This window comes from Aspergillus terreus, genomic scaffold (assembly GCF_000149615.1).
Source record: "Aspergillus terreus NIH2624 scaffold_5 genomic scaffold, whole genome shotgun sequence".
In the NCBI taxonomy this organism is placed as follows: domain Eukaryota; kingdom Fungi; phylum Ascomycota; class Eurotiomycetes; order Eurotiales; family Aspergillaceae; genus Aspergillus; species Aspergillus terreus.
Genome location: NT_165928.1, coordinates 894,582 through 917,230, shown reverse-complemented (window position 1 = coordinate 917,230; position 22,649 = coordinate 894,582). Strand labels below are relative to the sequence as shown.

The 22,649-nt window shown below is 51.9% G+C and overlaps 10 protein-coding genes and 2 non-coding genes across 12 annotated transcripts; 6 read left to right on the top strand and 6 right to left on the bottom strand.

Moving 5' to 3' along the window:
- Nucleotides 1-1,230: 1,230 nt before the first annotated feature.
- ATEG_03890 (HET domain-containing protein) lies at nt 1,231-3,055 on the bottom strand (the record flags this gene model as incomplete). Its single annotated transcript, XM_001213068.1, has 2 exons — nt 1,231-2,370; nt 2,435-3,055. The coding sequence occupies 2 exons, from the start codon at nt 3,053-3,055 to the stop codon at nt 1,231-1,233; spliced, it is 1,761 nt and encodes a 586-aa protein (XP_001213068.1).
- Nucleotides 3,056-3,332: 277 nt separating this feature from the next.
- dprB lies at nt 3,333-4,681 on the bottom strand (the record flags this gene model as incomplete). Its single annotated transcript, XM_001213067.1, has 3 exons — nt 3,333-4,186; nt 4,243-4,479; nt 4,546-4,681. 3 exons carry the CDS (start codon nt 4,679-4,681, stop codon nt 3,333-3,335), a joined length of 1,227 nt encoding a protein of 408 aa, XP_001213067.1.
- Nucleotides 4,682-5,199: 518 nt separating this feature from the next.
- On the bottom strand, nt 5,200-7,267 carry ATEG_03888 (fungal specific transcription factor domain-containing protein; the record flags this gene model as incomplete). Its single annotated transcript, XM_001213066.1, has 3 exons — nt 5,200-5,942; nt 5,991-7,052; nt 7,243-7,267. 3 exons carry the CDS (start codon nt 7,265-7,267, stop codon nt 5,200-5,202), a joined length of 1,830 nt encoding a protein of 609 aa, XP_001213066.1.
- Nucleotides 7,268-7,975: 708 nt separating this feature from the next.
- On the top strand, nt 7,976-9,169 carry ATEG_03887 (arrestin C-terminal domain-containing protein; the record flags this gene model as incomplete). The annotated part of the gene is made up of 3 exons (XM_001213065.1): nt 7,976-8,311; nt 8,360-8,800; nt 8,879-9,169. The coding sequence occupies 3 exons, from the start codon at nt 7,976-7,978 to the stop codon at nt 9,167-9,169; spliced, it is 1,068 nt and encodes a 355-aa protein (XP_001213065.1).
- Nucleotides 9,170-10,458: 1,289 nt separating this feature from the next.
- ATEG_03886 (uncharacterized protein) lies at nt 10,459-11,450 on the top strand (the record flags this gene model as incomplete). Its single annotated transcript, XM_001213064.1, has 2 exons — nt 10,459-10,811; nt 10,955-11,450. 2 exons carry the CDS (start codon nt 10,459-10,461, stop codon nt 11,448-11,450), a joined length of 849 nt encoding a protein of 282 aa, XP_001213064.1.
- A 612-nt stretch (nt 11,451-12,062) lies between these two features.
- Nucleotides 12,063-12,965, top strand: ATEG_03885 (uncharacterized protein; the record flags this gene model as incomplete). Its single annotated transcript, XM_001213063.1, has 1 exon — nt 12,063-12,965. One exon carries the CDS (start codon nt 12,063-12,065, stop codon nt 12,963-12,965), a length of 903 nt encoding a protein of 300 aa, XP_001213063.1.
- Nucleotides 12,966-13,167: 202 nt separating this feature from the next.
- On the bottom strand, nt 13,168-14,879 carry ATEG_03884 (uncharacterized protein; the record flags this gene model as incomplete). Its single annotated transcript, XM_001213062.1, has 4 exons — nt 13,168-13,511; nt 13,563-14,116; nt 14,172-14,518; nt 14,568-14,879. The coding sequence occupies 4 exons, from the start codon at nt 14,877-14,879 to the stop codon at nt 13,168-13,170; spliced, it is 1,557 nt and encodes a 518-aa protein (XP_001213062.1).
- Nucleotides 14,880-16,011: 1,132 nt separating this feature from the next.
- On the bottom strand, nt 16,012-17,199 carry ATEG_03883 (putative ATP binding protein; the record flags this gene model as incomplete). The annotated part of the gene is made up of 1 exon (XM_001213061.1): nt 16,012-17,199. The coding sequence occupies one exon, from the start codon at nt 17,197-17,199 to the stop codon at nt 16,012-16,014; it is 1,188 nt and encodes a 395-aa protein (XP_001213061.1).
- A 371-nt stretch (nt 17,200-17,570) lies between these two features.
- ATEG_03882 (putative cell cycle control protein (Cwf19)) lies at nt 17,571-19,728 on the top strand (the record flags this gene model as incomplete). The annotated part of the gene is made up of 2 exons (XM_001213060.1): nt 17,571-18,851; nt 18,907-19,728. 2 exons carry the CDS (start codon nt 17,571-17,573, stop codon nt 19,726-19,728), a joined length of 2,103 nt encoding a protein of 700 aa, XP_001213060.1.
- A 917-nt stretch (nt 19,729-20,645) lies between these two features.
- On the top strand, nt 20,646-21,396 carry ATEG_03881 (uncharacterized protein; the record flags this gene model as incomplete). The annotated part of the gene is made up of 3 exons (XM_001213059.1): nt 20,646-20,906; nt 20,996-21,235; nt 21,298-21,396. 3 exons carry the CDS (start codon nt 20,646-20,648, stop codon nt 21,394-21,396), a joined length of 600 nt encoding a protein of 199 aa, XP_001213059.1.
- Nucleotides 21,397-21,587: 191 nt separating this feature from the next.
- Nucleotides 21,588-21,679, top strand: ATEG_10545. The gene has a single exon. It is a non-coding gene; the product is annotated as a tRNA-Phe (tRNA).
- A 679-nt stretch (nt 21,680-22,358) lies between these two features.
- ATEG_10535 lies at nt 22,359-22,450 on the bottom strand. The gene has a single exon. It is a non-coding gene; the product is annotated as a tRNA-Phe (tRNA).
- Between the last annotated feature and the right edge of the window lie 199 nt (nt 22,451-22,649).

The window sequence follows — 22,649 nt, the reverse complement described above, 5'->3', positions numbered from 1 at the left end:
ACGGACGGAGCATGGTTCAGGTAGATTTTAGGTTTGGAATGGTCTTCTGACTGCAATTGAATGAAACCTTTACAATTGCCATCGTTGAAGTTTGTTCGAGTCGTGTAGTCATCGTGGGTCTCTGACGCCATGGTGATGCTAGCTTATGACTTAGCTGTACACAACTACCCTGCAGGTTATCTTCATCGAAGCCATTAAAATAGGTGATGCAAAAAGTACGGTAGTCAAGCCACATAAAGTATAGGCGCTGAAACTATTCCTGTGCACTTTCTGCTGCTATCTTTTCCGCTCATATAATTTCGAGCATTATTTATCCACCTTCGGTTCTATCTAGATTAAGATGCTGCGGTGTAGAATCTCATTATCGCTCTTATTCGTGTAAAAGCATTATTGTAGAAGCAAGTCGTATCAACTCGACTGAATAAATACAACTGGCCTGGTCTAGGCTGTATCTCATTCACCCACTCACTGCTACCATGCTATTCATCCCAGTCGATAACCGAAATCTAGATCATCTTTAACTTGCCATACTCCCTGAGACCGCCATAATTCCCATCCTGTACCCAGGGATTTTCTAACCGTCGACAACTTGTCTTGATCGATCTATTGCTCCACGAGATGCCTAGCCTACGGAAACAGCTTCCCCTTCAGGAAAGTCGCTCCCTTACGCGGGGCATCAACGCAATCGATCTATAAATGCAAGTCAACAAGTCAACAGCAGATCCAACATCTATTGATCAGACTCTGCTCAGTATTTCGCTATCGATCATGCCAGACCCTAAAACAAAACCCATCATCCTCCCCCCATCATACACCAAAACCAACCCCCCAGAATCCTTCTCCGACCCATCCTACGGCTCAATAACCTGGCACACCCTATTCTCGCACCCTCAGACCCCATCTTCAGACCTCAGCGCCGGGATAGCCCTTTGTCCTCCAAGAACTGGCCATCTCTGCGTCCATCGCCATCAGCAAGCTGAGATATATCATATCCTCGAGGGAGAGGGCGAAGTCACCATCGAGGACACCACCACGCGCGTGGCAAAGGGGAGCTCTGTATTCATTCCCTCGAATGCAAAGCATGGGATTGTCAATGTGGGTGTGGAGAATTTGAGGTTCTTTTACGTCTTTCCTACGGGGTCTTTTGGGGATGTAGTGTACCGGTTTGAGGACGATGGCAAGGCCAAGTTGTGAATATTGCTACCATCAAGTAGACTTCACATCTCCGTACTATGTTAGAGAGAACACCTCCTTCTTGCTCAGCCAATCGTCTTTATCAAAAGTCTCCCCGTTCATAATACCATCCACAACACCCGGTCCAATGTACCTCCAGTACACGTCGTCCTCCTTCCGAGAAACAATCTGCGGAAGCGTCGCTCCAAGAAAGACGCATACTGTATCCCCCGGCTTCGTCTCACACGACACCATCGCCAGACGACCCATCGTGGTCAGCGCAAAGCTCCTGTCGGGCCAGCGGACCATAATGAGATTGAGATACGCCCGCCAGAATCGATGCTCGTCGAGAATGTACTCGGCCGTGTCGAGATTGACCGGCGCATAACCCTCCTCCCATTCATGCTCTTCGTTTGCCGCAAGAGGCTCCAGAAATGCAAAAAGACTGTCCAGAAGATCGCCGTCCGGCGGGCTCGAGAATGCCGACGTCTCAAGCCAGCCACACTGGCCGATGAGAACCCCCGGAAGAGCCTGGCGAGCATCAGCGCCGTCCGGAACGCGGGCTAAACAGTCCTTGATGCATCTCAAGATTGCACCCGTGTGCAGGACGTGCGTTTCCTCGTCATAGCGAAGATCGAGCGGAACGATCTCTCGGACCGTGTCCACAGACACACCAGCGATATGCAGTATCCCCACCTCGCCTTCATCGCTCGCAAGCTCCAACCCTTTGGACGACGGCGTCGGCCTCCCAGCCCTGCAGCCCATCATGGGCAGATAGCGGTTATTCCAGCCGCTCCCCCACGGCGGACACCACGGGGGGACATCCGCATGCGTTGCCGGTGGGAAATGCAGCGACGGCCAGTCTCTAAGCCGCTCCAAACACTGCTTAAAGAACCGCGCATGCACCATCCCGTAGTTCCTCTTCACCTCCTCCGAGTAATCCACCACGACCTGTCCCCGCAGCGCCTCAGACAGCATACCGCGCACCGCATAGACATAGTCCACCTCCAGATACGCCCCCTGGCTCTGCATAACATCCATCACGGCCTGGAGTCCATCACCCTCACTACCACCCTCCTCCAACCCCCTCTGCAGCCGCCACGCGTTCCTAACAAGCCTAATCCCAACCGTAGACCGATACGCCCTCTCCCCCATAGCCCGAACATGCAACCCAGCAATATTCCCCACAAAAACCGACTTGGGACGTCGCAACCGCAAAATTCACCACAACATCCCACCCCAGCTTCCCCCTACCACATACAAACACACACTCCCGCGCCAGCACAATCTCCTGCACAATCCACAGCCGCTGGAACCACTCCCGACTGTACAGCAGGAACGCCGCGCGCCACAGCCGATCCTCCGGCGGCGGCAGCCCCCGCGCAACAATATCCCCCGTGCCGCGCGGTTTCCACCCGCCGCTGTCCTCCGTCAACGCCCAGATCCGGTCCGTGAGCTCGGGCAGCAGCGCACACGCCAGGGCGCTGTCGTCCGCCGCGTCCCCCAGCCAGATCACCACCCGGTCCGCGGAGGCGTACAGCGCGCCCATGCCCGCGACCTGGTGCGCTTTTTCCGCGTCGTCGGCCTGGTTGATGCAGATGGCGTCGACCCAGAGCCAGGCGGTGGTGGCGTGTGTGTGGATGCCGCGCAGGGCGCGGCCCAGTGTGCGGGAGAGCCGGTACGAAGCGCCGTTGCAGATGGCGTCTTCTTCTTCTGGGGCGGTGCCCCATGCGTAGGAGAGGGCTGTGTAGCGCTGGGCGGAGTGGATGGGGAATGCGACCAGGCGGAAGGTGAGCTGTGGGTGCAGCGAGAGGAGCTTTAGGCAGCGGAATGAGTCCGGTGTGATGGGCTTGTAGGTGTAGGGGGGTTGGGGGTTTTCCATGTTGTGCTGTAGTGGATGGAGGGTCAGCCCCGCTGACAGGACTATGATGGCGGTTTAGTTCGAATAAACATGGTGATGACAGACGCCTGGGCTAGCCGATCACGGTTAAGTACGGGGTAGCTAGCTGCTTATGGTTTCTACATGCTTGGACAAAATATGATATAATCAGATGTAATTCAGTCTCAATAATACAACTTGATATCAAAGCAGGACATGACAGAGCGTAGCTTCGTGATATGAAAACAGAAACAAGCCGGAGTATCATAACATTTCACCTTTAGATGCCGTAGGTACGCTGAGAGCCCAGGGTGCCCCGGTTATCCAGGTCCGAGTCCACGCGGGGGTCGACCTTGTTCGCCACGTTGGAGCTGTGCGGACCAGCGGTGCTGGTAGTAGTGCCTGGGGCATTGTAGCTGCTGGAAGCCATAGCGTTGTGACGAGCGCGGTTGTCCATATCGGAGTCAACACGGGGGTCAACCTTGTTCAGCACGTTGGAGCTGTGGGGGCCGGTGGTGCTCGAAGTAGTGGAAGTTGTGCCCGGGGTGTTGTAGGTGCTGGAAGCCATAGCATTGTGACGAGCGCGGTTGTCCATATCAGAGTCCACCCGGGGGTCCGCCTTGTTCATCACGTTCGAGCTGTGCGGGCCAGCGTTGCTGGAGCGGGTGGTTGGGGCAGTATAGCCGGTGGATGCCGTGGACGAGTGCTGGGCGCGGTTGTCCAGATCGGAGTCAACGCGGGGGTCCATCTTGTTCATCATGTCCGACTTGTGGGGGCCGGCGGTGCTCGACGTAGTAGTGCCTGGGGCATTGGAGGTGCTGGAAGCCATGGCCTCATGGCGAGCACGGTTGTCCTTGTCGGAGTCGACGCGAGGATCCAGCTTGTTCATGGTGTTAGAGCTGTGCGGGCCAGCGGTGCTCGAAGAGGTCTTTCCAGTGTGGCTGGAGGGGAAGTGCGGCTCGTTCTGGGTAGAAGTGTGCTGGGCTTCCTCGAAGCTGCGGGTGGAGGTGTCGCCGTGGCCGGTGGTCGGGGTGTATGTGGTCGTCTGCACACCGGAAGTGCTGGAGGTCGAGCCCTTTGCGCCGGAAGCGTGAGGGCCACTGCTGTTGTAGGTGGCTCCCGAGCCGCGGTTGTCTGTGAAATGGTTAGCAGGGATGTTGTAGCGTGATACATGCGAAATTGAAACTGACCGAGGTCACTGTCGACGCGGGGATCCGCCTTGTTGGCGACATCGGAGCGGTGAGGGCCATGGGTTCCTCCCATCTCCTGGTGGCGAGCGCGGTTGTCTCTGTCCGAGTCCACGCGGGGGTCGACTTTGTTGGCGACCTTGGAGTTGTGGGGGCCGGCATTGTTGGCATGAGTGTTGGAGGGATGAGGGCTGGCGGTGGTGGTAGTCTCGCTGTTGACAGGAGCGGTGGAGTGGGTGGCTATAGGTTGATGCTGTTAGTTGGTTGACTTGCCGGAGGGATGCGGGTGGCCATGGGGAGACGAACTCTGGGTGCTGGTGCTGTCCACGCGGGGATCCAGCTTGTTGGCAATCTTGGAACTGTGAGGCCCATGGGTGGTGGTCTCGCCGGACCCATGGTGTCCGCTCACGGCATCCTTGACCTTGTTGATAACGCCTGACATGGTGATGTTTGTTCGATGTGAAAAGATGCTTGCTGATGGTAAAGTTGTGATTGTGTGGTTGATCTGATTTCGAGAACGGACTGAAGGATTGGAGGTCCTTATATGCTCTCTTCTGCTGATGATGATTCAAGTTAGGGCAAGCTATGACGAAAGGGATCAACAAGGCCAACTCGATCCGATTCGAGCAACGCCGGTTTGCCGCGCGCCATGAAGAAATGACGTCGATCCACCGTCTTTAAATAGCATAGGGCTGTAGTTGTGAGGATAGCATGGCACAAGAATTGCGTAGGCGGCTAGGGTCAATCCTGATGCCATCCCAAGCTTTGACGTCATCCGCCATGCCCCTTGGACCCACCTGTAGTTTATCCAAACAACCACACATGGTCTAACGATTCGTTCATTGAAGCATTCTGTGTGATTCAATATAGTAAGATTCGTAGATTGGTCGTCATACTCATACTCCCTCCCTACTCTCCATCCCACCCTTTCGTCATACTTTCGACTCCATATCCAATCAACTAAACATCCAGATCCGCTGTACCTGGATCAACAAAAAAAGGAAAAGTAGGGCACTTGGGGATGTTGATGTTGAAAAAATCCCCCAGCAGCCCATCAATATCCTCAAACATCGTATCCCCACTGAGATCATCAAATTCATCCAGGCTGAAATTCCCCGAAGGGAACGACACATTGGAAGGTTGCTCCACCATCAGATCGTCGACAGAAGACTGCGGATCTATAGCTGATACCGCTCCTGTCTCTGTTGTCACTTCCGTCCCCACTTGAGGACCCTCGACATTGCAAACGCAGGCTGTTGACATCTCTATGTCCATACATCTGCAAACATGCTTCCTCGGTTGATTCAACCCAGTCTGGTGATTTGGCGACGGGGAGATGATGTGAAGTCCATCCAATGCCCGCTGGCCAAGTCGGGCCATGACCTGCGCCAACAGCCAGGTTGGGCTTAATGTCTCCAGACACCGGTGAAAAACTGGGATGGTCTGCTTCGCTGTAGTCTGAGTGCTCGGGAGGTGACACCTTTTGAGTTGCTTGAATGCTAGGGCAAATCCCAAAGATACGCAGTAGGCAACAGTCGGGAAAGGTAAGAACTGTTCTATATCGCACAGCTGCAACAGTGTAGACAACCGATATACAGACAGATCCTGTCGCAAGTAGAGTTCACGCGATTTGGGCTGCGCTTTGAGGCCCCATGGCCGCGAAGCGAGGAGGGCAATTCCGTGATACGCAAGTTCAAGAAAGTCTAATCAAGTCAGTAACTCTTTGACAATGTTTTCCTTGTTGCACTCACACATTTGAACCAGTGGTATGTGCCATCCTCCTGAACTGTCGAGAATTTCCTCAAATCTCGGGATTTCTGGCTTGTTTGGGTCGACAGGAACTTCCAGGGTAGGCCGATAGACCACCGTAACGTCCGTCAGTGTTGATGCCAGCGACAACCAGACCCGGAAAGGTGCGTCAAACTGATGAATCACGTCTGCAAGTTGTTGACCCAGGTCCCTTTCATTAATGACAAATGGTCTCCCGTAAATGGCGCCATTCCATCGGTCAAGACTCCATAGACACCAAAATAGCGAGATTGACTGTTTACTTTCCGCTGTCGGTGCCCCTTTTGACAGATGCAATCCTAAAGTGAAAGCATGGTGAATGGCCTGCGTTAGCCACATGGAAGCACCCTCGAAACTTTTAGGGTCAGCAGCGTGGAAGGAAAGAAGCGCAAGGACCTGAATGAGTGTTGTACGCTTTCTCTCCAAATTCATTGCAACCGCGTACGACAGGTCATTGTAAATGGAAGCGCTGAAGCTCTGAACGGAGATTGTCCCTTGTTTTGGCGCAAGGCAAAGATGAGGCCCTGCATACGATGTTTTCGAGGCCACTAGACATATTGCTTGTATGAGACTAGGCGAAGCAGAGCCCGTATCGAAAGCACTGCGGAACTCAACCTCGTCAATCAAAGGAAGTATCGGATGAATGCAACGAAAATAGATGTCGACAAGCGCTTCCTGGTTCTGTCGTGGAGGGAGAAGCGCTGTCTTGCGGTCCGGTTCGCGCCGCTGGCGGGATTGCTGATATATGGCACGGCCCGGCAATGGCTCTTCTGTGCTTTCCTCGCTGTTTCCGAGAATATCATTCTCTCCATCCAGCCATATTCCAACGTCTCCTTGGTCAGCGCGTCCCCGGAGTAACCTCGCACTCAAATCGCCGGCGAAAAAGACGATGGGATTCAGGTCTCCCAGGAATCGATGAGCCAATCCACCCCTATTTGAGCGTTCTGGGTCACATATCGCATCCCTGCGATACTGGGACCGCACACGCTCATTGCGAGATCGAGGTTTGCTGATTCTATCCGTCGCTGAGATCAGCCTTGATGAGGCCTTGATCTGCTTGGAGCCATGGTTCGAGTTCGGGGTGTATTGAATGAAGTCCCGGTCTGTGTTTTGTGCTGGGGGGGACGTAGACAGTGATTTTCCGTCCTCATGATGACATTTTTTCTTATTTTTGTGAGCTATCAGCGAGTCTGAGTGTGGAGTCCTCTCACATACCTTCCTCTGACGGCACCTGCCACATGCTCCTCGACTATATACTCTTTTACTATCATCCGCAACTTGACTGACGTGGAATGTGAGTTCCATGTTGACCTGGAATGGTGTTTTTGTGAGAATGTCCAGATGATTTCGAACGATTGAGTCAGGATGCAAACGAGCTGAGTGTCTTGCCTGATATGGAAGTATAAACCGCCAAAGGCGGGGCCACTAGGCCTCTTTAGTGGACAATTTCCGACCCCAATTTGGACAAACCCCGACTTTCCCCGCCTTTGGTTGGCCAAAATGCCAGTCTGCTGTATCCACATTTCCCTTTTTGTACTTATTCCGCCTCATTTCTCTATACGGCAGTGCCTTCAGTGGCCTGCATTATAAATTGTCGATGTACGAAGAGTGACGTTAAGAAATTTGCAGCAGTGTGAGACAATTGCAAAGAGCTTCCAAAAAATATCATACTTGGACTTTTATACTGCACATCATGCTGAACGATATAGTTTCCTGTGGCTTGAGGTTTGGCCCATGTTTCCCCGAGGTCACTGTGATAAACTAACCGACAACGCGCATCAGACTAGATAGATCATGCATCTTTCTTCCGCCTTCGGATAACTCAGATGTCAAACCTTCAGTGACTGGGAAGTTTTGCTTCTCGGTCCCCCGAGGTACAACCGTCAAAAGTATCTCAGTGGTGTTACAAGGCAGAGCGAAACTGTAAGTCCACAGTTATGTCTATTCAATGCATATGTCTGATTATTACAGACCATGCGAGGAGTCTGTCATCTTCAATACGTACCATGAAGAAATTACCTTTGAGCGCAAACAGGCCTTGGCTTCATCCAAGAAGCTGAGTTCGTTCAGTTTACCGGCAGGGGACTATCAACTGCCATTCGAGATCACTCTGGACGGACATCTTTTTGAGACAATTGTCGGTCCCCGCCATCAGTATCATTCATACGAGTTGTATGGAATAATTGAGCGGAGGTTGAGCAGAGACATTGTCGTCTCTCACCCGGTCAGAATATATAATCCTGTCGTCATCGAGATGGATGATATTTGGTTGTCAACACCAAGAGTATGTGATGTGCCCCGTTCGTTGCGCAAATAACCTAATGTTGAATAGTCAATTGAAAAGCAGTGGGACAACAAAGTTCACTACCGGATCTCCATCCCAGAAACCAACATCCCATTCGGATCGACATTTCCAGTTCAATTTTTCCTGGCCCCATTATCAAAAGACCTTCGGCTCGGAGCAGTCACGATCCAAGTAGTCGAAAAACATGAACTAAAGATTCGTGCATCGGCAGCGTACTCGGTGCAGTACAATGTTCACTTTTTGACATCAACAAGGGAACATCTGGTTCTTAGCGAACGATATGATAGCTCTGACGATTATGCAACGCGTGAGGGAGCTTTCGAAATCGAATGGACGGCCGAGAAGCAAGTCTGTCTACCAGGCACCCTCGATACTGTCACCCAACAGGTGAAGACACCAAATATCAACATCTACCATGTCCTAGCTTTCACGATTGAGTTACGGGGTGCTAGTGGCGGTCTATCAACGGTATGCCCATCGTTCTATCAAAGATCTATCCCGCAGATGATCCACTGGGGTATTGCTGACATGTTGAGGATTGTCTAGATCAAAGGAACAATTCCGATCAATATTGTGATGTCTCCTCTTGTCATCGGGGAAAACGGTACCGTCCATGGCTTAGACCTTGGGAAGCCGCAATATGATCCCAGTTTCCCTCCCCCTTTATATGAAGACCACAAGACGGACTTGCTGTTGCTAGATCGTTATTTCGACCCTGCGGCTTGCAGTGAGGGCTCGATAAATATTCCAAGAGGCGTTGGGCACATTTATGATGAGACTCGCTGCGAGTTTGCCCCCAGCTACGAGACAATAATGGGGGGCTTTATGGCGAGCTAATCCCTTACCACAATGAAGCTGCTTTGTCTTTAGTTAATGAGATTATACGACCAACACAAACTAATACATCTTACGATTCACACTTCTTTCTCTTGACAAGCTTGGAGACACTGGCAAGATACAGTACATCCCAGCCTGACCGTCAACTCACCCCATCATAACTCTAAAGTTAACGGGCTCATCTCATGAAGGCGGGAAGCAAATACGTAGTAGTATGTATGGTTTATCAATTTCTCAAGATAAGAAAGAATATGCTTTGTCTCTCACATACGGTATTTTCTCTTGCACCATGCCGTGTTACGGCCCTGGCTATCTCCTACCTGAATGGGTCAAAAAATGAAACTCCTCGCCAAGCAAGATAGAATGGAATTAGCTTGTAGCAAGCTGCAGGATGTCTTCGACTCATACAAGGCTGTGGCAGCCTATACCCCGCATAGTAATCAGCAGGGCACAGCCCCAGCTTCGTGGAACTAATTAAGCTTGTATCGGGCATAGTGGCAGTGTTGTTGGGCGTTCCTAATACCTCCCGTCCTCTTATATCTCAGCTCATAACCGCATCCGATTCTGTCGAAGCCAGTAAAGCCATGACGATTCATGAACTTTAGAAGCTAAGTACATCCCTCCAATGAAGCCCGGTTCTATCTATCAAGATGCGTCTTTGGAACACGGCCACCTTGACGCTGGAGGAGTTTGTTCCAAACAAAATCCCACCGTATGCTATTCTGTCGCGTACCTGGGGAGAAAATGAGGTTGTGTTTGAAGACTTCCAGCGTCTTACTGCAGAATCAAAACTGCATGGAAGACAAAGGTTGAGAAATGCTGCCAGCAGGCCGTGCAGGATGACCTAAACAACGTCTGGATTGACACCTGCTGCATCGACAAAAGCAGCAGTGCCGAGCTATCAGAGTCAATCAATTCCATGTACTCTTGGTATGAGAAAGCGCAAGTCTGCTATGCACATCTTGAAGATGTATCCAGCGATGTTGATCCCAGTAAGCCCTGTTCCTCCTTTGAGCGCAGCAGATGGTTTACACGGGGCTTCACATTGCAGGAGCTTATTGCTCCACACGAGGTTGTGTGCTTTTCGAACAATTGGGTCGAAATCGGTAGAAAAAGCACGGTGTATAAGTCTCTGTACGGGATCACTCAGAATGACGAGGACATTATGCTCCATCGACGACCAGTCTCCTCCGCCAGCATCGCGAGACGCATGGCATGGGCCGCTCACCGGTAGACCACCTGACCAGAAAGATGTCGCATACTGCTTGATGGGGCTCTTCTCCGTGAACATGCCCATGCTCTATGGAGAATGCGAGAAGGCCTTCCTCCGCCTCCAGGAGGAGATCATGAAGCAGTCTGACGATCAATCCATCTTCGCATGGACAGATCCCGATGCATCTCGGGATTCGCTCCACGGTCTCTTAGCCCCGTCGCCAGCCATGTTTGCCGGCTGCGCCAACATCCTCCCGTACCAAGACTGGGAGCCACGCCAGCCCTACACGATGACGAACCGCGGCCTACAGATCGAGCTGCCCCTGATGAAGGAAGATGACGACATCTACGTCGCTGCACTGAATTGCCCAAGTCCTCCAGATTACAAAACCTTCAGCTTTCTCGCAGTTACATTCGGCGTCTCTCATCTGTAGATGCTCAATATGCCAGAGTCAAAGTGGGAGCGCTGGCAGAGGTGTATGAACGCGGGATACCTCAAATAATCTATATGAGCCAAGTCCACTTGGCCTCAGAAGTAAAAGGGGGCTTCCCCATGCACATTCTCAAGATCAGAAAAGTCACCGATGAGTCCATGTACCGCATCGCCAATATCATCGATGGTAACCAACCAACGACAGCTCCTCCGCTGGCTACCTCTAGTCGAGAGGTGGAAACAACCAACATTCCACCATGGTTCCGCAAAGACTTTGCGCTTCAAAAAAGAGGCATGTCGCTAACTGCGCTGGTAATACTTGCACCAGTCAATGCCGATGGAGGGGTCATTGTCGCGCTCGGGACAGGCACATCATTTGATGTCTGCTTTGATGCTTTTGACGTCACGCGCCTGGAGCCACTGGGTGCTACAAGTTTACAGGCTTTCGGAGAAAGATTTCGGTCATCAGGGGGACGTCCTCCCGGGACTTGGGCTGAATTGACTGAACATCGGGTCTGTGTGAAGGTGGATCATCAAGTGCACAACGGAGCTAAAGATTATCTGGTTGATATCCAAGTCAAACGGGGATATGGCAGATTCAGCGCCGACGCCGAATGCTGCATTTCGCCTGGGTGATGGAAGCAAACCAGAGTCTTTGGACATGCGGAAATCGGATTCTGGAGATAATGGGACCAAAAAGTCGAGGCTCCGCTTCTGGAAATGATAAAAGTATCGAACAGTATAGTGTGTATAGTGCAGAAGGAGAGTGTTTCTCTTTTCTGGACTAGATCCTGATCTTTGGTTTATACTATAGAGCAAACATCTCCATCTGTAGGATATTACTCTCGTGTCTGCACAGAAGCTTCGCCATTTCTGTTGGACTGCTCTTATGCTCTTATATGTAATATTATTCTTCCCTATTAATATAGAGAGCTAGATAATTGACATCTGCTTCAATATGAACCCTGTTTACACCGTTTACACAAAGGAGGCCTGCCAAGACGGCTGTTGCTCAAGGGTGTACGCGTCAAGCACAGTCAGTAACTCAAGACACACCCTTGAGGACACAACTGAGGGACAATTATGCAGCGTTTCTGGCGGCAGTTCGGGGATTTCTCGCCCATTGCAGTCCTGTCTTCTGGAACCGGAATCCAGGCGAGACTGAAATCTATGGTGGCCCAAGCCCTGATTGCGGGCCTTGTCAGTCTCACCATTTCCTTCTCTTTTTGAGAACAATGTCTAACGCCAATGCTTCAAACAGGGAAAGACCTCAGCGGCTACTGTCAAGGCTTGATAAAGACTGGTCTCTCCCGTTTGCCGAAGGAAGTCCCCGAGAATCACAACCTTCTCCCTCATCAGGGTTCTATTCAAGACCACATCCGTCTTATAGAGATCAGCCAAGAAGTCATGCGGAAATTGATCGAAGACAAGCGCATTCAGGATGCAGCTGCTCCAGTCCTCCTTCCCCCTGATTTCAACAAAAGGAATATCTATGTTTCACCGGATGACCCAACCGTCATTACTGGTATTATTGATTGGCAGTCTGCAAGCATTGAGCCCGCATTTATCTACGCCAATGATATACCAGATTTCGCTTCACTTCCTGAGGAGCCTGAGAAAGAATTGGAGGATGCGCAAGTCGAACCAAAGACCCCTAGCGACAAAGAACGCGAACGGAAAGATGCATTGATCTGCCATCAAACGTACGATGTGTGCATGAAAGGCCTTGCCCCAAAGCTGCGCCCTGCACGATTGCTCGATCAAACCCTTTTTCGACTTTTCCACTACTGCCATACGACATGGGGAGACAGCGCTCCAGCGGTCCGTCAAGAGTTGATTGAGCTTTCCACTTGCTGGAAGGAATTGGGATTGCAAGGCTCCTGCCCGTTCTCGCCCACTGACGAAGAATTGGAGAGACATGCCCGAGATTATGATGACTTTGAGGCCGTCCAAAGGCTCAAATTGTTGCTAAAACACGCTCTTAACACGAACTCCGATGGGTGGGTCCCAAATGAGGAATGGGAAGCGGCGAAGGAAGTCCATCGTGAGTTATACGATCAATGGATAGAAACGGCCAGGGAGGTCCAGTCCAGTGGAGAGGATCTCACAGTCGACAAGGCGGACAAAATGTGGCCATTCAATGCCAGATGAAACGCTATATATGTAATGGAGCGTAATTCATTATGTAGCCCGGCAACTATCTAGTTTACTCTAGAGTGCTAGTGCGTGTAGATGTGTGAGTCTTCCATATTTAAGAAAAGTATGGTAAGTATAAGGGTTAAGCCTCTCTGATGGTTCGTGATATTGAAGGCCTCGATCAATTGGACCAAATTCATAAGGAGTATCCTCCCGATCAACTCCCGCCTCTCTTGACCCCAGTATAAAACTCCCGTTCATTGTAAACCCGCACATCATCGTCAGCATAGACCCTTCCCTGCTTCATCTCCTTGATGCGAAGTCGGCGGATGCGCCGCACATCCCACTCGACGTTCCGCGTCAACCACCAAGTCCATCCATTCGCCAGACACGCCGCGCCGACGACAGCAGCGCAGATCGCAAACGGCGTTTTGTATCCGTTATATGCGAACCGAGACTGAAAGAGCTGAGGGCCGATAACACCTCCAACTTGGCCGACACACGACTGGAATGCGAGGGTGAATGCTGCGCCTGTTGTGCCTTTGAGGGAGGATGTACGCCCTTTTAACTGCAGTAAGTACCATGCTCGTAGAACAAGGGGAGGTAACTTACAGGCCCAGAACGGAATAAAGTAGACCGAATAGAACATGTTCCCAAACACACAGGCGATGTAGATGCCAACACGCGAGGTCAGGGTGGCTATCAAGACGAAGAACAGCAGCATGGGGCCCATGATACAGACCATGACGTACGCCGGGCGCGTTAGGTAGGCTTGTTTCTGGAACCACCCGGAGAATATAATAGCTAAGACAGCGGCTGCGGAAGGAGGAATGTTCAAGAGCTGATTACGCGGTAAACCCGCAAACCCAAGGCTTGTGGTGATCGTGGGAAGCTCCCAAGTGAGTGCGTACCCTGCGAAATTAAGCAGGACCTGCGAGAGCATAAACGAGTATGTGCGAGGATCCTTGAGTGAGGCGATGAGTTCCGCTTTGGAGAAGCTGGAGTCGCCTGTTCTAGGCGCATTCTCTGATAGCCGGGCCTCGACATACTCCTGCTCGCGCTCGGTGAGCCACTTCTTGGTTCGGTTTGATTTGGGCCAGTCAGGCAGGACGAGGTAGACGAGCCCGGCGAACAGTATTGTAAAGAGACCTTCCAGGAGGTACACCCTAACGAACACTCGTTAGCCCAGGTCGATATCCTCCTTTGGTTATGCATGCTCACCATCGCCATGCGCTCATCCCTCCTAACCCGTTCATGTACGAGATTCCATACGCGAGGAGGTACCCAATGATCCCTGAGGTGTTCTGGAAAGCAAACATCCACATGATGGGCTTTCCCATCTCGTCGCTTCGGTACCATCCACACAACTGAGCTGCAATTCCGGGAAACATGCCAGCCTCGCACATACCCAGGAGAAACCGTAGCGCCCAGAGTGTCTCTTTATTCTGTGCTGCCGCATGACAGGCTAGCACTATTCCCCAGGAAAGCATGATGCGTGATTGCCATATTCGAGGAGTGAGTCGTTTCAACAACAGGTTACTGGGGACTTCGAAGACAATGTAGCTGATCTGAGATGTGTCAGTTGCTGCCCGAGCGTATTCAAAGAGACCAACGCACGAAGTAAATGGACTGAACCCAATTGTACTCATTGGCGGTCATTTTAAGCTCATTGAGTATATTCCTGTCCTCCCCAACCTGAAGAACCTTGACAGCGGCCGCATTCATGAAATCTACCTGTTTGATGAGATACATCATTCCTATTAATCCCAGGAAGCGACGATCGATCTTCCGTCGAATTCTCTTGTCATCTTCGGCAGTAAACGAGAGAAGAAGGGCTTTTCTTCTCTCCTCTGCGGAAGTAGGGCTGGTTGGTGCATCGCCTCCGGAGGAGATGCTTATTGTGTCGTTGGAAACGTCTTTGGCGTCCATCATGGCTAGTATGATAGATAGTGCTGTGGTATTATCAGCTGTTTCAGAAAAAAAAGGGCCCGGTATATGACACCCGTAAATGTATGTCCCTTGCACCGCTGTCGCTTGAGCCCTTCGAGTCATCTATATGCAGAGTATAGGATATGAAAGAACAGCGCACCGAGCTATGGGGTGTTAATTGCAAAGATAGATCCTCTTCATTAAGCATGCATAATGCGATAGATTGGCAGTTATCTGGACCACATCCTGTTGAGAGGCGCATTGTGGGATAATATGCCTCCAACATCACGCAATTCCCACCAAGCGTCCAGCCAACGGCCAGAACACGACATAGAAACTTAGAAAGAAAGAAACACTTGGAGAGGAGGATGTTCCTGCGGGGAAAGATATCAGAAAAGTGTGAAAGTGGGTTTTTGATCCTTGTGTATTGGGTGATCTGAGATGCGGATGGCGTGCGAATACCAATGCAGATGCTGCCTTTAATGTCTCTGGGAATCGTGCATCGGCTGTCAGGTTGATACATGATTCAGCTGGGTTATTCCATGACCATTTTCTATGCCGAAAACGAGATGGATCAACAATGCATCTCGCATGCTTTGGATATCTTTCTCCCTAACCCGGAATTGGCATCTTCCACGGACTGGACTTACACCATCGGCGTTTATTCTGAATGGTTTCTCAAAGATCGAGGGCCACTTCCATGCCTTGTGCATTGGCCATCGTCAAATTCATAGACAAAGGTGTACCACTTCTGTCAAATCCTCCGGCTCCTTGAACCCTAGCAGAACGTGGACTTCGGATTCCAGGGGACAATAAATGAAGTACAAGTCAGCTCATTCTATCAGTGTCAATACTCCTAGTTAGAAAGCTCTATAAGGTACTTCTCGTCGTCGATCGTTCCCAGCCATGTAGTGGTGGACAAATAGGGCTACTCTCTGTCGTAGCTGCCTAGCATTAGAAGCCATCAAATCTCGAACCTTGGAATCCCACAAATATTGAATTATGTGGACTCTATACTATGAATCAGTAACATCTCATCCATTCATCACTATTCGACAAAAATAAGAAAATGCACAGGACGCCACCAGAACACCAACGATAGAAATGCAACATGCAGGATCAAACCCTCGTATCATTGATTGATATTGCTTGCCCGCAAGTATCTCATGAAACTCAGGTCTTGGTCGGACGGAGCGCCCTTTGAATCGGCCAGCGCCTCTTTGTAGCGCTGGGATAGTCCTTCGTCATTCCCAGCGCGAAGGACCTCATCTTCATCATCGCTATCGACATCGTCTGGGGCATCAAACTCTCCTTTCCGACTCGCAGCCGCAGCCTCTTCTTCCTCCTCTTCAGCTTCACTAACAGTCTCGGCCTCCTCCGCACGCTTGGGGCGGCTGGAGCCGGAGACATTCATGTCCTTCATCAGCTTGCCGAGCTCCATTTCCCGCTGGTTGGCCTTCATCTCTTCGCGCTCCTTCTTCTTCCGCTCCAGCTCCGGCTTGTAGTCGCGTTCGAACTCCTGCCGCTTCTCCTCAACAGCCTCAAAGAACTCGTCAATTCCGTCTCCTGTCATCGAGCTGACTCCGACGACATTCAAATGCCGATAGAACTCCTCCAGCATCAGACTCATGCTGTTCAGCAGCGAGCCCATATACCCGCTGCCGCCACCGGCGCCGCCAGCCCCGCCCTCGGAACCGAACGCCCCGGATTCCTCTTCCTCGCGCAGGGCCTGCTGGAACTTATCAAAGTCGGTCATCCATTCCTTCGCGAACTCGGCGTCTTGCACATCCGTCTTATTGAACACCAGGATCATGGGCAGCTTTGTCTTGTACAGAATACTGCACGCGTACAGCATGTTGCTCATGAAGGTGCTTGTTGAGCTCGTGCGCGGGGTATCAATCACGTATGCAATGACGGTGGGGAATGACGACGCCAGAGTCTCCAGGAAGATGCTCCCGGAAGCGCTCCACACGAACACCTCGATTTGACCCGGTGTGTCGACGAGGATGTGCTCGATGGGTTTGGCGGAGGGGTTGCTCGGGTTCGGGGCGGTGCGTTTCTCCAGGAGAGAGATGATCTGGTCGACTTTTGTCGCAAATAGGTTGAGCGAGGTAATGATGCCGCCGTTGGGACCCAGGTTGTACTGCTTCATCACCTCCTTGTAGTTGATGGAGTCGCGGATGTCGATGTTGCTCTCAAATGGCACGGAGTACACGGCGGGATCGAGGTTCAGAACATAGGGGATGCGCTTTTGAGAGTGGAGGTATGAGTTGATGCGCTGCATGAACGTTGTCTTTCCGGAGCCTGTAGAGAGAGACATGTTAAATTGAGATACGTGCTGGGCATTGTTCGGAGCTCGTACCCTGCCATGCCCACGCAGACGACGGCTACGGGGGTGGACGCCATCGTTGAATGCGGTACGATGGACTTTCAACTGTAATTATCTCTTTAAATGTATAGTAGTCCGTGCGACAATCGCGCGAGGCGAAAAGACAGGAGGACGGATGGATGTGGGGTGAAAGATGGCGGAGGGGAAGAGAAAATACCGAAAAAAAGATGGATCGGCCGCAAGTCGAGACCGCCCGACGTCATCTCAATCTTTCGGGCAAGCTCTGCCACAACCTCACCTCGCTCCTTTCTCCTCCTCACAACGACTTTCTCAACCATTTTCAACCGTCTCGATCCGCAAACATGACGCTGGAGGATTTCGAGAAGTCCCTAGCTGAGGAGAAGAAGGAACGCCGCGAGAAATCCGATCGACACCGCCATCATGATCGCGATCGCGATCGCAGCAGAGAGCGCTCACGACACCATCGGCACCACCATCATCGACGCCATTCGTCCCGGTCGAGAGATCGCGAATCCGACCGCCATCGGGAGTCGCGGCGCAGCGAAGACAATGAACATCGCCACAAACGGTCACGCCGTTCGTCGGATCATGGAGACGACGCAGACCATTCTCACAAACGCCGCCATCGACGGGAACACAAGGAAGAGTCCGAACCGCTTGCGAAAGACGTGGTGACGGAAGAGGCTCCCCGGTTGAAGAGAGATGCCTGGATGGAAGCTCCCTCCGCACTGGATGTGGATTATGTCCAGCGACGAGATACGACTCGCTTGGAAGAGGAGCCCAAGCCCAAGATGCTCCAGGCGGACTTCGAGCTTAAGATTCACCGCAGAGAATTAAACGATCATCTACGCGATTTAAAAGATGGGAAGGTGTTGGAGGAACTACAAGAGGAGCCTGCGCAACATGAGGTGGACTACACCTTTGGCGACGCTGGCTCCCAGTGGAGAATGACTAAGCTCAAAGCTGTCTATCGAGAAGCTGAGGAGACGGGCAAATCGGTGGAGGAGATTGCTATCAATCGTTTTGGCGACCTGCGCTCATTTGATGACGCCCGTGAGGAGGAGGCGGAGTTAGACAGGCGCGAGACATACGGTGAAGGCTACGTTGGAAAAGAGAAACCCTCAGGGGAGCTATTCCAACAGCGGAAGCTGGACGAAAATATCCATCGGCACTCTCATGAGCATCTTCGAAGTCCTGAGAAGGAGCTTGATGCTAGCGGCCAGGGAAAACCCATGGATACTCAGCCGCCAGCGAATACCACACAGCCGCTGGACCTGACCGCCCTCAATCGACTCAAGGCACAGATGATGAAGGCAAAACTGAAGAAAGCGCCTGAAGCTGCCGAGTTGGAAGAACGCTACAATGCTGCAGCGGCAGCGATGTCGAATCGCAAGGAATCCGATGTTGTGGTGCTCGGGGTTATGGACAATCGGATGCTGGCTGGAAAGCGCAATGAAGTGAAGGCCGTCGAGAACAAGCGCGGCCGGGAGCGTGGAAAGGTGGAAGAGAACGAAGACATGAGCATCGAGGATATGATTCAGGAAGAACGGAGGACCCGAACTCAGCATGGCGGCGAAGGACGACGGCTCGCCGAGCGCATCGCCAAGGATGCCAAATTCGAGGTGAGTTGGCGACCACAGATCCCCTACATCTTTCGATAATACTGACATTGATTAGAACGATCTGGAATATATGGATGACCAAGCTTCCAAGCTGGCACGCCGCGTTCATCGGTCCGAGATTGACATCAAGAACGCTACCATTAACGAACTCCAGAAAATGAATCGTATCCTCGACAACTGTCCTCTGTGTCACCACGAAGACACGAATTCGCCTCCGATTGCCCCTGTGGTGTCGTTGGCAACGCGGGTATTCCTGACTCTGCCGACAGAACCCGAACTTAATGAAGGCTGCGCGACCATTGTTCCGATTCAGCATCGTACAAACCTCTTGGAGTGTGACGATGACGAGTGGGAGGAGATCCGCAACTTCATGAAGAGCCTGACACGCATGTACCACGACCAGGGTCGTGATGTGATCTTCTACGAGAACGCAGCCCACCCGGAGCGTAAGAAGCATGCATCGATGGAGGTGGTGCCCTTGCCGTATAGCCTAGGAGAGACGTCACCCGCCTTCTTCCGCGAGGCCATTCTGTCCACAGACGCAGAGTGGTCGCAACACCGCAAGCTGATAGACACACTGGCCAAGGCCAAGCAGGGGTTGGGACGTTCGGCCTTCCGCCGCACGCTGGCGAAGGAGATGCCCTACTTCCACGTGTGGTTCGAGCTGGATGGGGGGCTCGGACACATTGTGGAGGACGACCGACGGTGGCCGCGCGGCGATCTCTTTGCGCGCGAGGTCATCGGAGGTATGCTGGATGTGGCGCCTGACGTGATCAAGCGTCAGGGCCGTTGGCAACGAGGAGGAGACCGGCGTGTGGAAGGTTTCAAGAAGCGATGGCGGAAGTTCGACTGGACGCGGGTGTTGGTGGAGGGCTAGATGGTAGCATTCTTGTATCTGGGTATAACCTCATAACACACATATGAACCCCATCACATCTATCACTTCGTATCGGACAGTCGGGGAGGAATCGGAAATCTCCGAGGGAAAGTCGGATCGGCCGAGAGAATTGATTGAAGAAGACGATATGAGGAGTCACCAATAATGCGGGGGTTCGCGATAAACGTGGGGCTCGCTGGATACTTCTCCGTCTGTTGCCCTTTTTCTCCTCCATCTTCCTTTTAACACTGCTTCTTCGCCTTCTCATATTCTTTTTCTTCTGGTCTTCTTCGTCTCCTTCATTCCTATAGAACCGTCGACATCTCCCGGCTGCGACCACCTCCCTTGAGCCCTTCGGCCCTCATTACCCCGCGCTCGGTCTAATTCATCACCATGGGCTCCAACACGAAACCCAAGGTCCTCCTGCTGGGAAGCATTGTCCAGTAGTCCTCACCATACCGTCATTGCAGTCGCCTTCAGTTCTAACCTCATCGTCAGCGCCCACAAAACCTGGGAATCCCTCTCCGACCTCGCCGAGCTGATCACCCCCTCCGCCACCAACCGCGCCGACTTCATCCAAGAATGCCGCTCCGGCAAGTTCGACGGTGTAGTCGCTGCCTATCGCACCTTTGACTCGGTCACAATCACTGGTATGATCGATGACGAGCTCGTCAGTGCGCTGCCTAGCAGCCTGGTCTATCTCGCCCACTGCGGTACGCCCAATCGCTCCCTGCTACCACCAAATCCATACTAAGAACGATGCGCAGGCGCCGGCTACGACCAAGTCGACGTGCACGCCTGCACATCCCGTACTCCTCCCCTCCGCGTCTCCAACGTCCCCACCGCTGTCGACGACGCCACTGCCGACGTTAACATGTTCCTGATCATCGGCGCTCTGCGCAACTTCAACACCGGGCATGCAGGCCCTGCGTGAGGGCAAGTGGCGCGGTCAGCCCGCCCCTGTGCTGGGCCACGACCCCGAGGGCAAGGTCCTGGGGATTTTGGGCATGGGCGGCATCGGCCGCAATCTCAAGAAGAAGGCGGAGGCATTCGGCATGCGCGTCATCTATCACAACCGGCGGCCGTTGACGGAGGAGCTGTCCGGAGGCGCGCAATATGTGACGTTTGATGAGCTGTTGGCGCAGAGTGATGTGTTGAGTTTGAATTTGCCCCTGAATGTATGCTCCCCTCCACCATCCGCTTCTATTTTGTTCTGGGCGTTTCGGCGTACGATGGTGTTGGTTTAAACAGATCTAACAGCTGGTAGAAAAACACCCGGCACATCATCGGCAAAGCCGAATTCGACAAGATGAAGGACGGCGTCGTCGTCGTGAACACCGCCCGTGGCGCCGTCATGGATGAGGACGCCCTCGTCAACGCCCTCGACTCCGGAAAGGTCTACTCCGCTGGCCTGGACGTCTTTGAGGAAGAGCCCAAGATCCACCCCGGACTGGTACGCAATCCGAATGTGCTCCTGGTTCCCCATATGGGTACATGGACTGTCGAGGTAAGAGACTCTTCTTCCGCCCCGTTATACATGAAGGAATATCGACTGATCTGATGATCCAGACTCAAACCGCCATGGAGGAATGGGCTATCGGCAATGTGCGTGCGGCGCTGGAGACGGGCAAGCTGAAGAGCCCTGTTCCCGAGCAGGCGGATCTGTAGAGCCGGAGAGTACATATTCTGCTGTATTTTCGAAGTGTGTATATGATGTCTATAGAATATCGCCACTGTATTTGTCCATGTGACTGCATGCATAGACTTGGTCAAGACGCCGAATCCAAGTACACCGAGCAGGTTCGCTCTCCTGAAGAGCAGGCTCTTGTAGCCATATTTCGGGCCGCTTTTCAACAACTGGGGTGATGGTGCAGTTGGGAGCTCGTCTGACTGAAGTTTCATGTGAAATCGGATTATCAGAAGGTCACCGGTTCGATCCCGGTTCACCCCATTATTTTTTTGTTCCATTTCTTTGGCCTCTTTTGAAAAGAATCCTAGATTGATTATATTTATCGTTCATGCATCTCAAGGTAGTGTCCAGCTGTGGGTATATATATGCATTAGCACGTTGTTGCTAGGTTGATCCCCATTCGATATACTTGATCTCTACACTCTGATGCGGAAATCTTCCACTGGAATTATTAACTGACTGATATAGTGCCATGGTATGCTGGGAGTACTACTAGATAACGCAGGTCTCCTGGAAGTTCTGTCGGCCAACTGGTGGTCGTAGCTTGCCGACCTTTTTGGATCTGTCATCTACCTTCTTCGTATGTAGCACCTGCACCTTCTGCGCTGGGTTGACCGCCTGGAACAATGCCGAGGCGTCCATAGATAGATGATGAACGTCTTGGTCACGGGCTTTAACCAGGATAGAAGTGGTTCTTCGACTATTGCGACGTACGTTGATTGGGATGTGTTTTTTGATCTGCCCAATAGACAGATTGTTGATGGTGAATACCAATGTATTCCAAAGAGAGCTGTGCATATCATTGACCATACATATACTGGGTCTACGGCCTCATCTATTACTGGGATATGTTCTTTCATTTTGAAGGAACGGTATGGGAGACTTGCCTTTCCCCATTGTTTGATAAAAGAAGATGCAAAACAACCATCGAAAAAAGAAATGGGGTGAACCGGGATCGAACCGGTGACCTTCTGATGATCCGATTTCATATGAAACTTCAGTCAGACGAGCTCCCAACTGCACCATCACCCCATTGGATGATAAACTGGCCAAAAGTGTGCAGATTGAGGCGCCATCAACGCCTGGCTTGTGTGGGGGTGACAACGACCTCGTCAGTTTACTGCAGTTGGAGAATGATACATGTCTCTATAGTCAAAACTGTCAGGATCCAAGTAAGGATACCAATGATGTTCATATCTGAACCAGTACGTACGGAATGGCTGCATACAGG